Here is a 17,866-nt window from a genome sequence, read left to right on the forward strand (position 1 = left end):
TCCCCAAACCACCCTCCCTCCTGCCTCTCCCCCAGGCCCGCACGTGCTCACAGCACAGAGGGCGTTCTGAGATCTGCCCCCTCCTGCAGGATGTCCATCCACAGAGCCCAGGAGAGTCTGCCGTCCACACAAGGTCAAGCTCTCACAAATCTCTCCTCCACCACTTCCCAGCATTTCAGGAGTGACCCTTGCCTTCCCATTCACACTCTAAGCAGGCCCAAGTGGAACCTGACCTCCCATCCAGTCCTGGAGCATAAGGGGGACTCAGCCAGACAGAGGAAGCCCCAGGAGCCTCCTGTCCCTGGAGTACGAGCCCGTGACAGCCCTGACAGCTGTGATATGTGAACGTGGACTCTGAACTGGGAAGGCCCCTCAGCTGCCACTGCACGGCCAGGCCACTTACTTCTGGAAAGGGGAGAAAGGACAGGGCCATACAGAGATGGGACTCAGGCAACTTGGGAATTTCAGGAGCCCTCTTTCCTGGCTCTCCCCTCCTCCCCCAGGGACCAGCGCTCACCCTAAGAAAAGGAGGAAAGAGTCACAGACTTGGGGCTGGAAGCCAGGTCAAGGTTCCTCTCTAAGGCATTCTTGGGGAAGGGCGTTTCTCGGCCAAGCTCCAGCAAGGTCCCCCAACACGGCTTGTTTGCAGCTGGGCGCCTCCCTCCCAACCCAGGGGAGCTGCAGTGGCTCCACCCTCTTTGTGGTCTCCCCTCTGGAGGGCCCACGTCCGAGGCCCACATGGCAGCTGTCACCCATGGCTTCATTCTCTGTCACCTAAGTGGCAGATTCCCAGACAGTGCAGGGTGAAGGGGCCAGGGAAAGGTAGGCAGGGAGTGGACAAGACCAAAACCAAAGCCAGCAGCGGAAGGCGAGGGCCTGCCAGCACCCTGGTCCCCTCAGCAATGCCCACCCGTCCGGGAGCTGCCCTGCGTCCTCCAGCCTCACCTCCAGATCTGCAGCAGGTGGAGGCTTGGGGATCAGACACAGCAGCGCTGGAACCTCAGAGAAGCCACGGCTGGATGACATCAGGCAACGCATTTGCCTTCTCTGAGCCCAGCCTTCCACGTCTGTAGGACGCTGTGAGGACTGAGACGCTGATACAGTGCAAAATACTTAGTCGGTGTGCAACAAACGTCAGTCCAATGCAAATAGGGAATCGTGGAAATTTCTGGTTTCCAAATTCTATGCCACATATATACCGTGTTTCCCCGAAAATAAGATCAAATCTTATATTAATTTTTGCTCCAAAAAACGCATGAGGGCTTATGTCCAGGGGATGTCATCCTGAAAAATCATGCTAGGGCTTCTTTTCCGGTTAGGTCTTAATTTCAGGGAAACGCGGTAGCAAAGCCTATACCGGAGAGTTATGACTATAACACGTGTGGGAGCCGGGGGGGGTGGTACCAACACCCCCTCACACACCCAGACCGGTCCCCTAACAACAGGGCACACACATACACACACCTAGATGGGGCGTGCATGCACGTGCACACTCCCCCCCGCAGGAGGCTAAGTTTATCCACAATGTTTGCCATTAGACCAAAAATCTTCTGAAACACACACAGTGGAGACCAGCCCACAGAATAGCTGAGCTTTTCCTTATCCAAATAGGCAGCAGAAAGAAAATAGGGATTCCTCTCTGGGAAACGGAGATAAACCTGCCACGGAGCTTCTCAGTGACCTAGCGCACAGGGAGCATGGGATTCCGCAGAGTTGATTCGGGGCCGTGCTGAGATGTCCCCTAAAAATGAGATGATAAGATAATAACCCAGAGTGCTCTCTGTACCAGTCTGGCTACAGACCCCTCCCTGTCTGCTCAGACCCCTGGTCTGCAGCACAAAATCTCTGCTGGTCTCCCTGCAGGGGGGAAAGAAAGGGGGTTTTGTCCTTCTCCCCCCTCGGGTCTGAGTGAGTTTATCTGACACTCCAGCCGTCTTTGTAAACTGAGTGTCCCAGGATAAACGCTCCCTTAAGAGTCCCTTGGCCGGGGACAGAGGGACCCTCTCCAGAGGAGAATGGGGAGCTTGTTCTGATGGTCTTTTAATATGGGGGGCGGGGTGTCACCGAGGACAGGCCTCCAACGGACTCTCACAGAAGGGTCTCTGTGCTGGGGCTACAGTGGAAGGAATTCTTAAAGACACAGACACTGCAAGGGGGACGGATTTTTTTTTCCCCCTAAGAGGAAGGAGGGGGTTTAGGACGGGAAGAAGAAAGGGGTGTGGAGAGGACTTCTCACTCCCCAGAACAACTCAGGTTGTAACACGGCAGCTCAGCCTTCAGAATAAGGGAAAGGCAGGTCCACCGGTGACCCCACAGAGCAGACGTCTACTTGCCTGGTTGTTTGCTTGGCGGTTGCTGGTCTGCCTCCCAGATGCAGGAGGGGGACCCACCAGCAAGCAGGAGAGAATCTCATTTTGACCCAAGTGAAGGGCCTCTGTTACACTGCCCTGAAAGATCAACCCTTTGAAGGCAGTTTGAATCCAAATGTTCACTCTGGAAAGGGAGAGGCAGAGCACCCCCAGGCCCCTGAATAAATAAAATTCTCTCCAGCCACAGAGCAAGGAGGGTAATTTACTCTACGAGTTGTTTGTCTTGGTCCACGGTCACCGGTCACCGTAACAGATTTCTGAAGACATCCCAAACTATCACAAATGAAGTTTTATAAAAGATGGCCCTGCGAGACTGTTTTATGTTTTGATTTCCTTGATGTTTAATTGAGTACTTCTCTAAGAAGCTGAGCAGTGCAGCAGAAAGAGCTGGGAGCAGTGTGACCACTGGGAACAAGGGAACAATCAGGTGTTTCTTTTTGCCTTGCTCATGGTCATCCACAGAAAACAGAAAAACAAGCAGTTACCCTCCATGTTGAAACTAATCGAGGGATCATCTATGAGGTCTGGAAACTAAGTTTGCGAACTTGTGGCAAGGATGTTGCTAACCTTTTTTGATATCAGAGGGATTATTCATTATGGATTTGTACCAACTGGACAAACAGTTAACCAAGTCTACTATTTGGAAGTGCTGAAAAGGCTGCGTGAAAAGAGTTAGCCAAAAACGACCTGAACTTTTCGCCAACAATTCATGGCTCTTGCATCACGACAATGCACCAGCTCACACACAGGCACTGTCTGTGAGGGAGTTTTTAGCCAGTAAACAAATAACTGTATTGGAACACCCTCCCTACTCACCTGATCTGGTCCCCACTGGCTTCTTTCTTTACCCAAAGATAAAGGAAATATTGAAAGGAAGACATTTTGATGACATTCAGGACATCAGGGGTAATATGACAACAGCTCTGAAGACCATTCCAGAAAAAGAGTTCCAAAATTGCTTTGAAGGGTGGACTAGGCACTGGCATCGGTGCACAGCTTCCCAAGGGGAGTACTTCGAAGGTGACCATAGTGATATTCAGTAATGAGATACGTAGCACTTTTTCTAGGATGAGTTTGCGAACTTAATTGTCAGACTTCACAGTACATGTCTAAGGTACGCAGGAGGAGACTGAGGCCCCAGGATGTGCCATAACTCACCCAAAGCCACCAGGCAAATTAGGAGACTGAAACTGGACAAAACCTAGGGCTCTCAGCTAGCCACTATTTTAAGGCATAAGGAATAGAAACATACAACGGTCAGGACTACTCTGAGCAAAGCCCAGTGACACCTTCCTTCCGAAAGAAAGACATGTGTTTGCCCAATGGAATGTGTTGGGCTAATAAGGCATCCAGAGTCCGTGCACCCAGCATCCACCGCCACACAGCAGCTAAACGGCAGAGCCGCCCAGCCCTCCAACCTGTCAGGTCACCAAGTCTACAAGTCAGCGAATCAGAGAGTGCACACTTCTGATTTTATTGACGATCAAAGAGCCAAGCTTGTGAAACACCTGTGACAGTAATATAACATGATATTGATTAATAATATACCAATCTTCTAGGTTGTTAGTAGCTCAAGGAAGGGAAAGATTGGCTGAAAAAGAAACTGTTACAAAAATAGAGTTAGCACTCCATTGATGAGGTTTTTTTCAAGTATAGCCTGGGCTACCACTGGACAAAAATACTGGATTCTATGTCCCCTCCACCTGCGAGTGTCACGGAGTCTACACTAAGAGTAAGGAAAGGAGGGGAGAAGGACACAGCCCGTGAGGAAAGGAGCCACAAACAGGTCTCAGGGAAGGACAGGTGGCAACGAGCCCACTGCAGACCCCACAAAGGAAGGGCTGGCCTCATCGCCTCCTCTCCCCACACCCCACTCCCGTTGGCTCACTCAAGCCAACAGAGGTCCCTGGGGCTGGTCACTCACCACATGTGCCTTGCACTTTAGAGTGTACACACCACCTTTGCATAAGTCGTCTTACTCAAGCCAGTGGAGGCTGCAGACCACATTCTACACTGCCAAGAAGAAAGCCAGAAGTGAACTGGATCTCTTGGTTAGAAAGTGGAAAGCAACTGAATCCGGCCACATCAGAGCAGAGGCACAACTGTGCATCCCAAGCAGATACAAGCCACGGAGCTGGTTCATTTCTTCAAGATGGGACACAGTGCAAGCCAATAAGGGAAGAGAAAGTAAGTGGGAGGAGGAATCCAAGACTCGGTTCACTTCATCCAATGACTGAGACACGCTCTGGCTCCTATCCCCCTCCCTCAATCTCAAGGTCACAGGCTCCGTTGTCCACCCTCCCAATCATGTCAATTAAAAGGTTCTTTGTGCAAAGGACAGAAAGCATGGTGGCTGGTGGGAGTGCAGCTCAGATGGGACAAGGATTTCTCACCTGGCCCTTATCGCATTTGCAGGTGATGATGGCAGAGCATCAGCTAGCTCTCTCCAGTTTCCAGGTATAACATCAGAGGGTCACATCTAGCCATGCGTCCGCTACGCAAGTGCAGCTGAGCCTGGAGCTCAAGGAGTCAAGTGCACACAGCACTGTCCTGGTGAGTTAGAATCACAACCCTCGCACTCAACGCCTTGATGACAGACCCTTCTTGTCCCACTGACACGTGTGTAACCCAACCTTACAAGCCTTCGTCAGCGAGGATGCTAGAACCTACCCAGAACCATCACTCTAAATGCCAATGATTGATCGCAGGAGATGGACAACGCGATTTCAACTCAGTACATTCCTGTGATTTCGACAAGAAGGTAACTGATGGTGCTGATGCCTGTTCTGGACTGGACCGTGGATCCCGCCTCTGGATCCAGAGTCCACCTGGCCAGCTGGGAGAGGTGAACGATTACTTACAGCGCTCCAAACCAGCTTTTACCTCTGTGGAGAGGAACAGGAGGACGACAAAACAGAAGAGGTAGACATGGAGGGAAAGCCTGGAACCTGGGAAGCAGTTAAGGAGAGCTCCCTGTCAGGGAAAACGCTGGCAGATGAACCTTTCACTCAATCATGGTGTTAGTTATTTTAACATTGACTTCACTGTCTCACCTGTAGGAGAGAGAAGCCTACCGCCAGCTCTGCTCCCAAAAGGATACAGGCCTCACCTCCATCGTGAGAAGGAGAAGGAAAGGCTGCTTTAGACTTGCACAGTGGGTGACTGGGAAGGAAGCCGTGAAGGATGAATCATAGTTATAGAGACATTATCAAATCCATTTGACTTGCGACTTCTAGCACTTTCCGAGCAGCAGGGAACCAAGCTTGCAGTGAGATAGGCGTAGTCACGTGCCAACCTGGAGCAGATGAGTTCTGGCTCTGCTGCTAAGGAGCAGGGCAACTTTAGACAAGTAACGTAAGCCCTGGGAGCCTCGGCTTCCGCGTCTATGAAATGGGGAATAGAAAATACACAGCTAGCATGCTTCCTAGGACATCTGTCACCCTTATTACATGACAATCAGCGTTCTCCCACTGCACCACGCTCCCTAAAAAAGCCATTCAGACGCAAGCTTCAGAATAGAAATCATCTATCACCATGACAATGAGCTATTTCCTCACAATGCCACACAAGGACAGCTGGTGGCACTTGCCAGGGCAGCATGGCTTCCTTTAAGAGCTCACACAACCCGTGAGCGTGAGTCACTGCTCCTCAAACAAAGCCGACCTGTGTAACGTGCGAAACGTGCGGACAGGCAGGCACGCTAGGGTTCCCACCTTGAGATCAGTGTGGCCTGGACAGCAAGGCTCTCGTCTTACATGGAGCCCCCAAAAGTTGGGGCACAAATTGGCACATGAATGTGCAAACAGAATGGAGCCTCTAAAGAAGTCCACTCACATATGTCGGCTCCTGGACAAGCCCTCTTCTGGCCAAACCGGGTGTTCAGTCTCCCCCCAGCACAGGAGCCCAGGGAGGAGACTGCACAAATCCATTCGTCCCAGCTCCATTGTCAGGCTTTTTGCACCAGGAATGGACCCAAATTTGCCTCCTCCAGGTAGACCGGGGGGCAACACCACTGGGCCCTGCTAGGAATTAGGGAAGGTGTTTTGTTTGCTTTGAAGAAATCTCAGGTGGGAAGTACCACTGCAAGCGTCAAGCTGCTATTCATTCCAGTAACAAGTCTTGTGTGCAGGTAAATGAGAGCCCCGCCACGGGCAACCTGCTGCGAGGCTGGACTTAGAGACCCAAGGGCCAAATTCCCAAGTCGCTGACGGAGCAAAAACAGACTCTCGGGGTCAGAGACTGGGGCAGAAAGCACTGCGGGGGCTCATTTATGTCTCAACGTTCACTGAGCGCCCCCATGCCCCTGCTCTCCCCCAGGTACTAGTCTACAAAGGCAAACAGAATGAATTACCTGCCCCCACCACACAGTTTGGGGTGTCATCCGGTAGCCCCATTCACTCATACTCAGCATTTGGTGTTGTCTCTCTACACCTGTCCCCGCTTCCTGAGGGCCCCAGTTTCCACCGGAAGAATCCCGGGTGGCTTTGCAGAGGGAAGCTGCCTCCCCAGGTGCCAGGCACCTGACCACAGGAGAGCCTGTCCATGTGCCCTTCTCCTAGACGCAGGGGCGGGGCCGGCCCTCGGCAATGCTGAGCAATCCCATTCTCTTGCTCTGGGACCCTAGAAGCAGGAAGCCTGCAAAGGCTTCTGCTCTTTCCACTCCCATCAGGGAAGTAAAGCTAACTCAAATTACAGAAAAACAGAGAGCCACCAAATCACCCAAAAGCACTACCCCTAGACTTCAGTTACATGAACAACCAAACAATCATTTAAGCCGTTTAAGCCGGTTAGAGTTGATTTCTCTGTAACTTGCAACTAAAAGCGACCAACCTAAAAAGTACCCTTCTTTTATGACGGAGGAATTGAGCCCAGAGAGGCCCAGCAACTTGAACAAAGACACACAGACACTGGGGACTGGAGCAGGATGGGACCCCAGTGTCAGGAGTTGCCAAGACCTGAGTTGGAACCAGGACTCCATTCTTCAAAACTGTGGGGCCTCACAGACATTCCTTGAGGTCTCTAAGCCCTACATCAGAGATAGTAACAACCCCCTCCAGGCCGTACAGAGATTAAGGAAAATAAACACTGGGAACCACTTGCTCCAAGCAGGTAAAAACTTGGCATCTCTCTTCTTCCCTATATAACACTGCTGCTCCGGTAGCCAGCGCTGGTTGGCAAATCATATTTCTTGAACTCTTACACAGGGATGTAGAAGGAACAGGGTTTGGGTGTAGTTTAGGGGACAGGCGACGTCAAATGGCCAGTTTGACCTGTGAACCATGTATGCAGCCACACAGCCTCTTCCCCAAGTCGGTGGCCCACAGACGGATATCCAGGATCACAAGGGCACAGAGAAAGGGTTTGGGGACGGGGGATGAGTCAGGTTCAAAATACAGTGAGGGAGGTGAAGGGAAGGGAACAGGGTAAAAGGAGGGCACAGAAAGGGACGAGGAAAACAATTCTAGGAAAGGTGGAAACGTCCAGTGGTCAGGGTGGCATGAGAAACTGGGACTGTCTCAGTTCTCTGGTTAACCACATTCCTGGTTTCCACTTTAGAAACTTAATTAAAAACCTAAACATCTGCCTTTCCCCACTGGCTTGCCAGTGGCCATGGATTCTCTCAGATTTAGTGACATGTCCCTCGGCGTTACCCTGGGGCCACTAAACAAGTCTGGGGAGGGTCCCGGGCAGGTATCCTCTCCCCTCCCAGAGGGAAGAAAGCCACTGGGCTTGGGACATCTGTTCTGTCATCCCAGCCACAGGAATAACAGTTTTGTTTCTTGCCACTTCCTTTTAAAAATAAAAAAAAATATCGTGATGAAAAAAAAAAATGAAAAAGAGCCAAATTCATGGTGGCACCAGGGGCACAAGGTCCCTTTCCTTCCACCACGTGGGGAAGGGTATAGAGGCCGTGTGAGGCAAAGGGGTACAAAGCTGAGGAGCAGACACAATTAATTGGTCCCCAGGGCCAATAAAACCACTTACTGCCAAGGCCTAACCCCCACCCCTTTGAGGCCAGACACATGCTTGGGATGGTCAATGACAAACCGGGACAAACCGGAATAGACTGAGCTTTCAGGGCTCACACACAGCTTCAGGAAGAAAACCCTAGAAAGGATGCAACCGTCTTAACCCAGCCACTGACCGGGGCTCTCCACCGGAGCCACCACAGACATCTGACATCTCAGAACTGTGCTCAAAAAGGCATTTCTTAAGCCACTCGACTGGGCAGAAAAGGGTTCTACGGAAAAATAATTGTTCAATTTTTTTGCAAAATAAAACCCTACACTTGGCAAACTTCATACATGAAATGTGACCATGCAGGACAAGTGGGCAGAGAGGACTCCCCCTGGAGTTCTCTCAAATCCTGAATCCAACCTCCATTTGCCAGCCCTTACTCCCTCCCCGCCACCAATGCTTCCAAAATAGCCGCTTTTCACAGTGTGTGCTACCTTAGGAGTTCAGGGCCCATCTGCGGGGTCAGCACCTATCGGTGCCACTTCATTCACCTGTGCCTTAATGTTCTCTTCTGAAAAATGGGGATGACACCTGAGTATTCCACCAGCGTGAGGGTGACAGACGGGATATGGGCACAAAAGCCCTTGAAAATGTCTCGTGCAAATAATCGGGACCTAAGGAACATGTTAGATCGCCAAATCCTTTAATTTAGACAGAATAAATGCTGCAGACTGGGAGCTGAATCTACATGAACTGTGCTGCCCCGTAGGTCCCTGGGCACTCAGCTCTTAGTCAAGATTCTTCCTCAAAGATAAAAGGAGATCCCAGCTGCTCCCGGAATGTACGTGGAAACAAATCTAACTGTCCTGGTCAATCTACCTTTAAAATTAGTTAAGTGCCTCTTCACACCCACGGAGATGGCTATCTATGCAAAGAAAAAAAGTGTCGGCACAGGAGTAGAGAAATTGGAACCCTTGGGCCTTGCTGGTGGGAATATAAAAGGCTGCAGCTGCTGTGGAAAATATGGCAGTTCCTCAAAAAATTATGCACAGAATTATCATATGAGCCAGCAATTCTCCTTCTGGGTTATACACAAAAGAACTGGAAACAGGGACTGAGATATTTGTGCACCCGTGTTCATAGCAGCATTATTCACAACAGCCAAAAGGTGGAAGCGAGCCAGGTGTCCAGCGATGAATGAATGGTAAACAAAATGTGGTCTATTCGTATAATGGAATAGTATTCAGCCTGAACCTGAGAGGAAATTCTGACACCTGCTACAACACAGATGAACCTTGAGGACACTATGCTGAATGACCTAAGTCACACACAAAGGACAAATACTGTATGATTCCAGTCAAGATGAGATACCTGTTGTAGTCCACTCCACAGTGACAGAGAGTAGAATGGAAGTTGCCGGGGGTTGGGGCCGGTGCATGGGGAGGTAGGGAGGATGGGCACAGAGTTTGCATTCGGGGAAGATGAAAAAGTTCTGGAGACCGTAACTCACTTAGGGCTCCTGCGGGCTTCGCTTACACACTGAAGAACACGTCCCCACAGGCTAGCATCTCAGCCACCTGACCTTCCATGCCTAAAACTGAACCCCTCCCCACTCCGGCTGCCGAATCAAGTCAGCTTCCCACTGCCCCAAAGAGCCCAGGTGCCACAGAACTGAAGTGATGCATCAATGTCGAAAGAACCATCCAGCAGCCCCTCAGTATCTGTAGAATTAACGACAGACGAAGTCTAAAGCCAATGATGGAAAGGTGTCTACAATAAGGGAAAATGCCATTGGTGTCTTGAAAACATGGCTGAAATCCCCAACGAATTATTCGGGGGGCTTGCTGGGCAGGCAGAGATGGTCTTTCCTGCCCTGTCCCAGTCGGTCAAAGACGGAAAGGGAAGGAAATTGCAACAGTGAAATGGAGTCAAGGGCCCACACTCTTTAGGCAAAGGAAGTGGGTCTGAAAACCATTAAAATCAGCTGCTATCAGAGGCATTTTCGAAACCACTGGGGGCCTCACAGACCTCAGGGGAGAGACTGCAGGTCTGATTTATTTCTGGAGACCCAGAACAGCTGTGCCTTTTTCATTCGCCCAAACATAGTCACTTCTGTCTTAACTGACTACAAAAGGCACCTGGTTTCAAGACTTTTATGTAAAAACCTGTAGCAACAAACCAAATATGGGAGGAGGTGATGATTCATATTACAGAAAAAAATTCTTTGACAGAAACTTGCCACTCCAGCATTCCTCTAAGTTGCACGCTTCCTCCAGGCCTTTCATACATACATGTGATGAACCAAGATTGGTTTGGTAGAGACGTTTCTCTGGGCACAAACCTGGTCTTTGACATGAAGCAAGGGAGCCCAAGGGATTTTGAACAGACCATCTTTAGCCAATGGCACAGTTCAAAGGGAAGAAATTCACCTGGGACCATTCTCATCCTCATGTGACGTGAGCTGGGTACATCTGTCATGCAAAGAAGGCGGTGCCTGCTAACTCGCCGTGGAGGACCCCAACCAGCTCCATGGTAACAGTGGATATCACCTAGGATGATGGTGGCCAGAAGTAGCAGTGGTCTCCGTGGGCACGCGAACAAAGGTACCAGGAAGCTACCTACGAAACGGCATCTTCCAAGCGCCCGGGGAACTCACAATGTCCTCCCCGCCCTCCTCCCCAGGGGAGAGACTAAAAATTTCATTTATTCCTAAAGCCCAGAAACACAATTCATCTTTTGCCCAAATGCAGCCATTTCTGTCCTAACCAAGCACAAAGGGCATCTGACTTTAAGACGTATGCGTTAACACGTGTACCAACAAACCAAGTAAGTGTGTGTGGGGATCCACGTCGGGTGGAGGTAAGTCAGGAAGGCTTCCTGAGGGAGGCGAAAAGAAAAGCACTGTGGCTGGGGAAGCCTCAGCAGGAAAAGGTTCAATTTGGGTTTTCGCTGGCCCAGAAGTCAGTCAACTATGTTTCTTAAAGTGTCCATTTGTACTGGAGTGTCCTGGGCAGGGTATTCAAAACACAGATCTCTGAGCACTCCCTACCCCCACACATACCAAAATAGAACCTCTAAAATTGGGGGGAGGGCAGGATGGCTGCTGAGAATACTCATTTTTACCAAATTCTCCAGGCAATTCATTCTCATGCAAACCACAACTGGAAGACCAGAGGACTGGTGGGGCAGCTCTATGTGCAGACTCTGAACTGGACCCACACTGATCTGGGAAGAGCAGCGGCTCCTGCCAAGGGCGGGCGGTGGGGGGTGGGGGCGTGAGGAGCCCCAGAGGAGAGGGCCAGGCAGGTGCGGACAGAAGGCTGTTCCATCACAACATCCCCAGCCCTGCTCCCACCGACACTTCCTGTTATGATTCTCCCCGGAGCTAGCTGGTTACAGAAAATGTCTGTGCCACGCAGGAGGGGCGAGGGAGGGGGGCCAAGGGGGAGGGGGTGAGCATCTTTCGATTTACAAGGTATATAATACGAAGGCTGGGAGCGTTTCAACGAAGGAAAGAAAAATCAGGTGTCGGCGACCAACCCTATCGTGACAGTAACAGAGAAACTCTGTTGTGTTGAGATTTAAGTAACCTCAAAAGGTCCTTATCCTAGGCAAATACCACCGTCACTCCGTGCAGGTGACCACTCCAAGCTGGGGCAGACAGCGATACTGGAAGTAGTCCGCCCTAGTTCGCATGTGGACTGTGGTGGAAGGTTTAGACCAATGGGGTCTCGGTTGTGGGGAGCAGAAGGGCTTCTTTCATGCGTTTCCTCAACTTCTCAAGCCTGTCTCCTGCAAAGACACTCGCCAGCCTCCATCCACATCCGTGGCTTCCAAAAGCCCCTTCAAGCTGGCTCTCCTCACTCTTCCTGGAAGAAACAAATCCCCTAAAGAAAAGGGCGATCACTTCCTGGGCCAAGACTGCTGGACAATCCCCTAAATCCATTCTGAGGGGAGAGTAAAATCCTGTGTTCCTTTAAGTCTGCCCAGATCACCAGGAAGTGCTCCTTGCTGGGTTTGCACACTGAGTGCCCGACACACCTGCTGCTCAGTGGTGGCATGAGTCACCCACACGGGCATGGCATGCAGGACATGTCAACGGTAGATCCCGGGCTTGGCGGCTCGCTGCTCTCACGCACACCGGATGTCATCCATCCATCTACCCCACAGAAGACATGTCAGGGCAGATCAGGATGTAACCCAGTTTTTACTAAGCAACTCATTCCCGGTAGACGTCTGAGGAGAAGGAAGGAGGGGAGCACGCAGAGATGCTTCCCCCATGGTGGTCGGGGCTCCCCTCCCCTCTGGGCTGGGAGGGTCTCATCTGCTCTGCGGGCCATAAATAGGAAGGGGGAACAACGTTAACCTGGGGAAGAAGATGAAGATGGAGGGGCCTTCTCACCTGGAGACCTTCTCCAGAATAAGTCCTACTCTCCTGCACAGCAGAGCACCTAGAGTTTACAATACTGCATTGTACACTTAAACATTTGCTAAGAGGGTAGATCTCGTAAGTATTCTTATCACTCACACACACACACAACAATAAAGTGGGCGGGAGGAAACTTTTGGAAGTGCTGAATGCTCATGGCACAGAGTTAGGGCTTTCATGGTTATATACTTATCACCAGACTCATCAAGCTGTCTACATTAAAAATGTACAACTTTTTGTGTGGCGATCATATCTCAATAAAGAGTGTTTTTTTAATTTAAAAAAATGGTCTGTGGAACCCTTTCAACTCCCACATTTTTTTTTTTTACAAGACAGAATTTTCTGCACTGCAGGATCTTAAATCATAAAAGGAATATTAGCCGGACAACTGGAGAAAAGGGAGTAAGGCCTGGACTTCACAGATTCTGTCCCTCAGATGCTCTGGGTCTGACCTCTGGGCTGTGGACACGAACGTGTTAACGTTTAAGGAAGTTGGGTGAAGGGTAGAGGGAAACTCCAGGTACTATTTTTGCAACTGTCCTATAAATCCAGATTTGTTATCAAAATCAAAAGTTAATTTTTTCAAACAAATGACAACATTTTTAATCCAGCTGCCAAATAAATCTTACCTTATGGGATGGCTAACATAATCTACATCCTAGTCCTGACATTTTACCCATCTCATACTTTGCTGCATGAAAAAACAACCACCAAAGACCCCCACTGGACTCTGGCTCCCAGACATGGCAATGACCATGGGTGAGTGGTGCTTGCTGCCCTCGGGCCAACCTCGGAAAGGCCCAGGGGAATGGCATGCCTCTGACTTACAGCAAAGTCAGTGATTCCTAAGAATTTCCCAAAGGAAATGATCCCAACTGTGGACAGACCCTTCTGTACAAAACACTCACCAATCAATGCATTACTTCTAAGGGTAAAAATTTGGAAACATCTTACTATCCAACAATGGGGGATTGTCAAGCAAATTATGATTCAACCCACTGTTCCAAGGGGAAATGTCCACATAAAGTCCAGGGGAGAAAGAGCAGGAAACAATGTTGTATATATTATAGCTGTTTCAGCAGTGAGGAAATAGGTCCCACGGCCAGCAACTACTGTGGGAACTGGGTGGTTTTGCCTGCTTTTTGCGCCTTTTATTTTTTTTGGTAGTTTTCTATAAAGGATAGAGAAATAGCAGGGGTTGCTTTAAAAAAAAATCACACGGGTGGCACAGGTGGAGTAATGGGTAATCAGTGAGACAGCTTCAATAGTCCCTCTCCCAAGGTCTGGCAGGGGGAGGGTGGGTTCTGCCACAAGGCACGTTATTGCACCAGCACGAGAGCAGATCCTGGGACCTGCTGTGGCCAGTACCCCCTCCTGGGGGAGGGGGCAGTACCAACACACATCACCTCTTTGCCTGTGGTGCCTGGCCCTCCCTTCTTCCCCAAGCAGGTACTCACTGGAGGCAATGGCACCCTGAGCACGGATCAAGAGAGACTCCTGACAGCTTCCAGAAGTTTTCTATGTCGGAGGGACTTCTGGGCGGGAACCGGATCATCACACAGGATGCCAGTAGGGTCGGGGGGAGGGGAGGGAATCCCACATGTGGGAAAGCATCTCCAGGAAACCACCTGAGTTCAGGGGGAAAGTCCTGGGGTTGAGGACGAGCGCCAAAGAGGGAGAAGGGAAAGTTTATCTGTACATCCAGGCGGACTGGCTCAGTCATTCATTCATGGCGCCTACTCAGTGACAGGTACCTCGCCGCCCCAAACAGCGCCAACACAAAAGGATAAGGAAAGGGGGATGCGATGGATACAAGAGCGATTTGTTTTCAGTTCAGGACTCAAAACTAAGCCCTCTCCCCACGCCGGCCAGGAAACCTCTTCCATTAACAAGCCGGGAAGGGTGCGGGGAGTAAGGGCCGGCAGCTGGACGCACTGGACCAATTCCTGCTACCTCCCACCCATTCAGAAACCTGCCCACACCATACCGGCGTTTGCCTGACGGCTGGGCCAGTCCTTGCAGTAAAGCCGACCAGGGACATGCAGAAACACCCCCGTCCCCTAACCCCGCGGTGATAAGAGACTCGGCCAGGTCACCTTCCCCAAGCGCTGCGCTCCAGTCGCATTCTGAGTCGCCAGCGGCCAGACCTCAGGAGCTTACTTATCGAGGCGGTTCCGCTCCCAAAATAACGGGGCCGAGAGGGCGACAAGGCGAAAAGGTAAGTGCAGGGGCCACGCAGGGCTCCGAGGAACGCGGGGCCTTTAACCAGGCTGGGAGACAGATCCCGCGGGGCAGCCAGCAGCTTGGCGGCGCTGGGAGCTGCAGGGCGCTGACCACCAGGACCCGGGCGACCAGCTCCGTCTGGAGACAGAGGGATGGTGGCTAAAACGTCCTCCGAGAAGATGTCAATCACAAGAAGAAAATTTTCGACCCAGAACCTCGAGACCTCCGGAAAGCGACGCGGAGGGGTGGGGGTGGGGAGTCAATTCAAATTCCTCCCCCGAATCGCAGGGAAACTTACCTCCAGGTGAGCGACCCGACTGTTCTGTAGAATGAATCAATCCACGGATGGAGACGAGGTCGTGGGTCTTCTGAGTCCGGCTGAGACGCACCAAGTAATCCACGTTAAGGGGTCCGGAGTCCCCCACCCCATTGCTCACTTTCCATCCAAGGCCAAAGAGCTGGCAGCCGGCCTCTGCGCTCAGGACCCGCGGAGATCGCGGGGAGTCCACTGGCTGGGGTTCCCAAGGGCCGCTTTCCCGGGCCGGGGGACCGCCGCACGAAACAGGCGGGTGCTGGGCGCTCCGCGGCCCCCGGCGAGGGCATTCCGCCGCCTCGCGCTGGGACAGCACCCAGCCTGCACGCAGCTTCTGGCCTTCGTTGGCTGCGCATCTCCAGCGCGAACCCAGATTCCCGCCCGAACCTCTCTGCCAAGCCCAGGAAAGGACCAAGGGCAAATCCGCTCGCGACCTCGGGTTTGCAGGTCTGCAGGGCCCAGGCAGAGTAGGGGGGGCGCCCGCGGGGAAAGAGAGGCCCGGGGAGGGAAAGGCAGATTGGCGGGTGCCAGCTGTGGCGGCCGCGTCCACCCAGCCACACCAGCACCCCGCGCGCCCGCACCGCCTCCGCACTCTGCCCAGGGCCTGGCCATTCGGCCCTTATATACCAGCGGGTCCCGAAGCGGGGCGGGGCGGGGCAGGCGGAACGCGGGGAGGGGCGGCGAGAGGAGCCGAACTGCTTCCTGGGAGATGTAGTTCTGTTTTCCTAGGCAAAACAAATGGAGAGCATCGGTAGGAATAGTTGGGATCTATGCCCAACACCTGTCCTCTCCTGCTCCCTTCCTTCCTAGATAAAGCTGGGATTCCAGCCTCACTGTCAACTCTGTTAGGTCTAGGTTAGCCTTTGGGCATAAGGTGGGTTGCATCAAGCCCCTAAATGCCGCCCAGGATGACAAACCTTCGTACTTACTCCGGGAGTCAGACAAACCCAGCTAGGTTGCAGTGCCCGCCTGCCATTACCTGGCTGTGTGACCTCCATGGAGGAGTTACTACCACACCTCGGATTCTTCATCTGACACAGATAGAGGACATTAGTGTCGGCTTCCGTAGAATTTTAGAGGGACGTGACCAGCCATTGTTGGCCGGCACAGGGTGGGCTGATCTCCCCGTCTCTATTATGAACAACTGTGGTTTCCTCACACCTGTTGTTTAAGCAAACTTGGTTTCAAGTCTTCACTTCCACAAACCAATTGCCACCCTGAGAACCCTCCTCGATTAAAATTCTGAAGCTGCCACTGTCCTTATTCAGGCTTCAGTTTCGGCAGCGGTCTCCTCATTCATCCAACACCTGAGCACCTGAGCACACTGGGAGCCTAAAAGCAGAAATCCTCCCCCAAGGAGCTCGCGGTCAAGTGAGAGGAGGAAGCGGCATTGTGATCCCTGTGTGGATGTGAAAGAAACTGTATGGTCCCTGGGGAACCTAACCCTGCCTGGGGATATCAGCCAAGAAGTCCGGAGGGCAATGTCTGAGATGCCTGAGACACGTCTGGACTGGGTAGGAAATAGCCAAACAAAAGACACACAAACCCAACCGACAACAACAAAGGCAGAGAGCCTTCTCTGTGGATGAAACATTGAGGGTACAAAAGAAGAAAGGAGACATGGTAAAGAGAAGGGCAAGGGCTTAGTTTTCTAGGGTACCTGTTTACACTGGGTGGCTTAGAGCACAGAAATATATTGTCTCAGTCCTGGAAGATATTTATAGATATGTGGGCCTACATGGGTTAGTATACACACAAGTATCTCCCTGCTTGCTCTGCTGAGAGTACCTAGAAGCAATGACAGCCCAGCAGCAATGAGTACTAGATCCATGGTTTGTTTCTAATACTGTTGTCCAGTAAAAGGAACCAGGGCTTCTCAGCGCAATGGCTGATTCTAGGACTAGGGCAGGAAATATACCAGATGAGCCTGGAGCATCCTGTAGTGCCAGAAAGTAAGAAAGTGTGAAACACACACACACACGCACACACACACACACCACAGTGACAGAGAGTGTCCAAGGGATACAGAAAAGCCAACTGAGAGAGCTCCTAATAGCCAAAGTTGAGGAACAATCTGAGCAATAAAATAAGTACAGTATTATTGGATTATAACCCAAAGTAGAAAATATTCATAAGTCCATACTGATATAATTAGATAATTGAAAAAATATATATGAGGGACAATAAACAAATCCAAGCTGGGAGCAGTTAAGCAACTTGACTAATGTCACAGAACAAATACATAGCAGAGCCAGGGCTCAAACCCAGAGCCCCCTCTCAGAAACATCTCCACCCTACTCTACAGTTCCACATAGTGTGTCTATAAACATTCCAGCAGCAAGGGCTGAACCTTTTCCCACTTGGACCCACTGCCCTGGGTTCAGAGCAGGTGCTCGGCACAGCTGGTGTAAGAAGGTGGATGAACAGGTAGAGAGCACCCAGCACACAGCCTTGCCGACAACAGGCACTCGACAAATGGTAGCAGTCCAGGGAGTCCTCTGGCTCCCCTGTCCTTCCATCCGCCTCCTCCCTACCCAACCTGTGGTCTCCCATCACCCATTCTACTCCCCCTGT

At 51.3% G+C, this 17,866-nt stretch overlaps 1 protein-coding gene across 1 annotated transcript in view; it reads right to left on the reverse strand.

Annotated features, from left to right (window-relative positions):
• LOC117013225 (uncharacterized) overlaps positions 1–16,290 on the reverse strand; it is a 145,405-nt gene extending 129,115 nt beyond the window's left edge. Inside the window, exons 1-2 of the mRNA XM_033090161.1 lie at positions 16,272–16,290; positions 15,278–15,910 (exon numbers count right to left, since the gene is read on the reverse strand). Coding sequence (XP_032946052.1) covers positions 15,278–15,910; positions 16,272–16,290 — 652 coding nt within the window. The remainder of the gene's footprint in view (positions 1–15,277; positions 15,911–16,271) is intronic.
• Between the last annotated feature and the right edge of the window lie 1,576 nt (positions 16,291–17,866).

This window comes from Rhinolophus ferrumequinum, chromosome 21, assembly GCF_004115265.2.
Source record: "Rhinolophus ferrumequinum isolate MPI-CBG mRhiFer1 chromosome 21, mRhiFer1_v1.p, whole genome shotgun sequence".
NCBI classification, from domain to species: Eukaryota; Metazoa; Chordata; class Mammalia; order Chiroptera; family Rhinolophidae; genus Rhinolophus; species Rhinolophus ferrumequinum.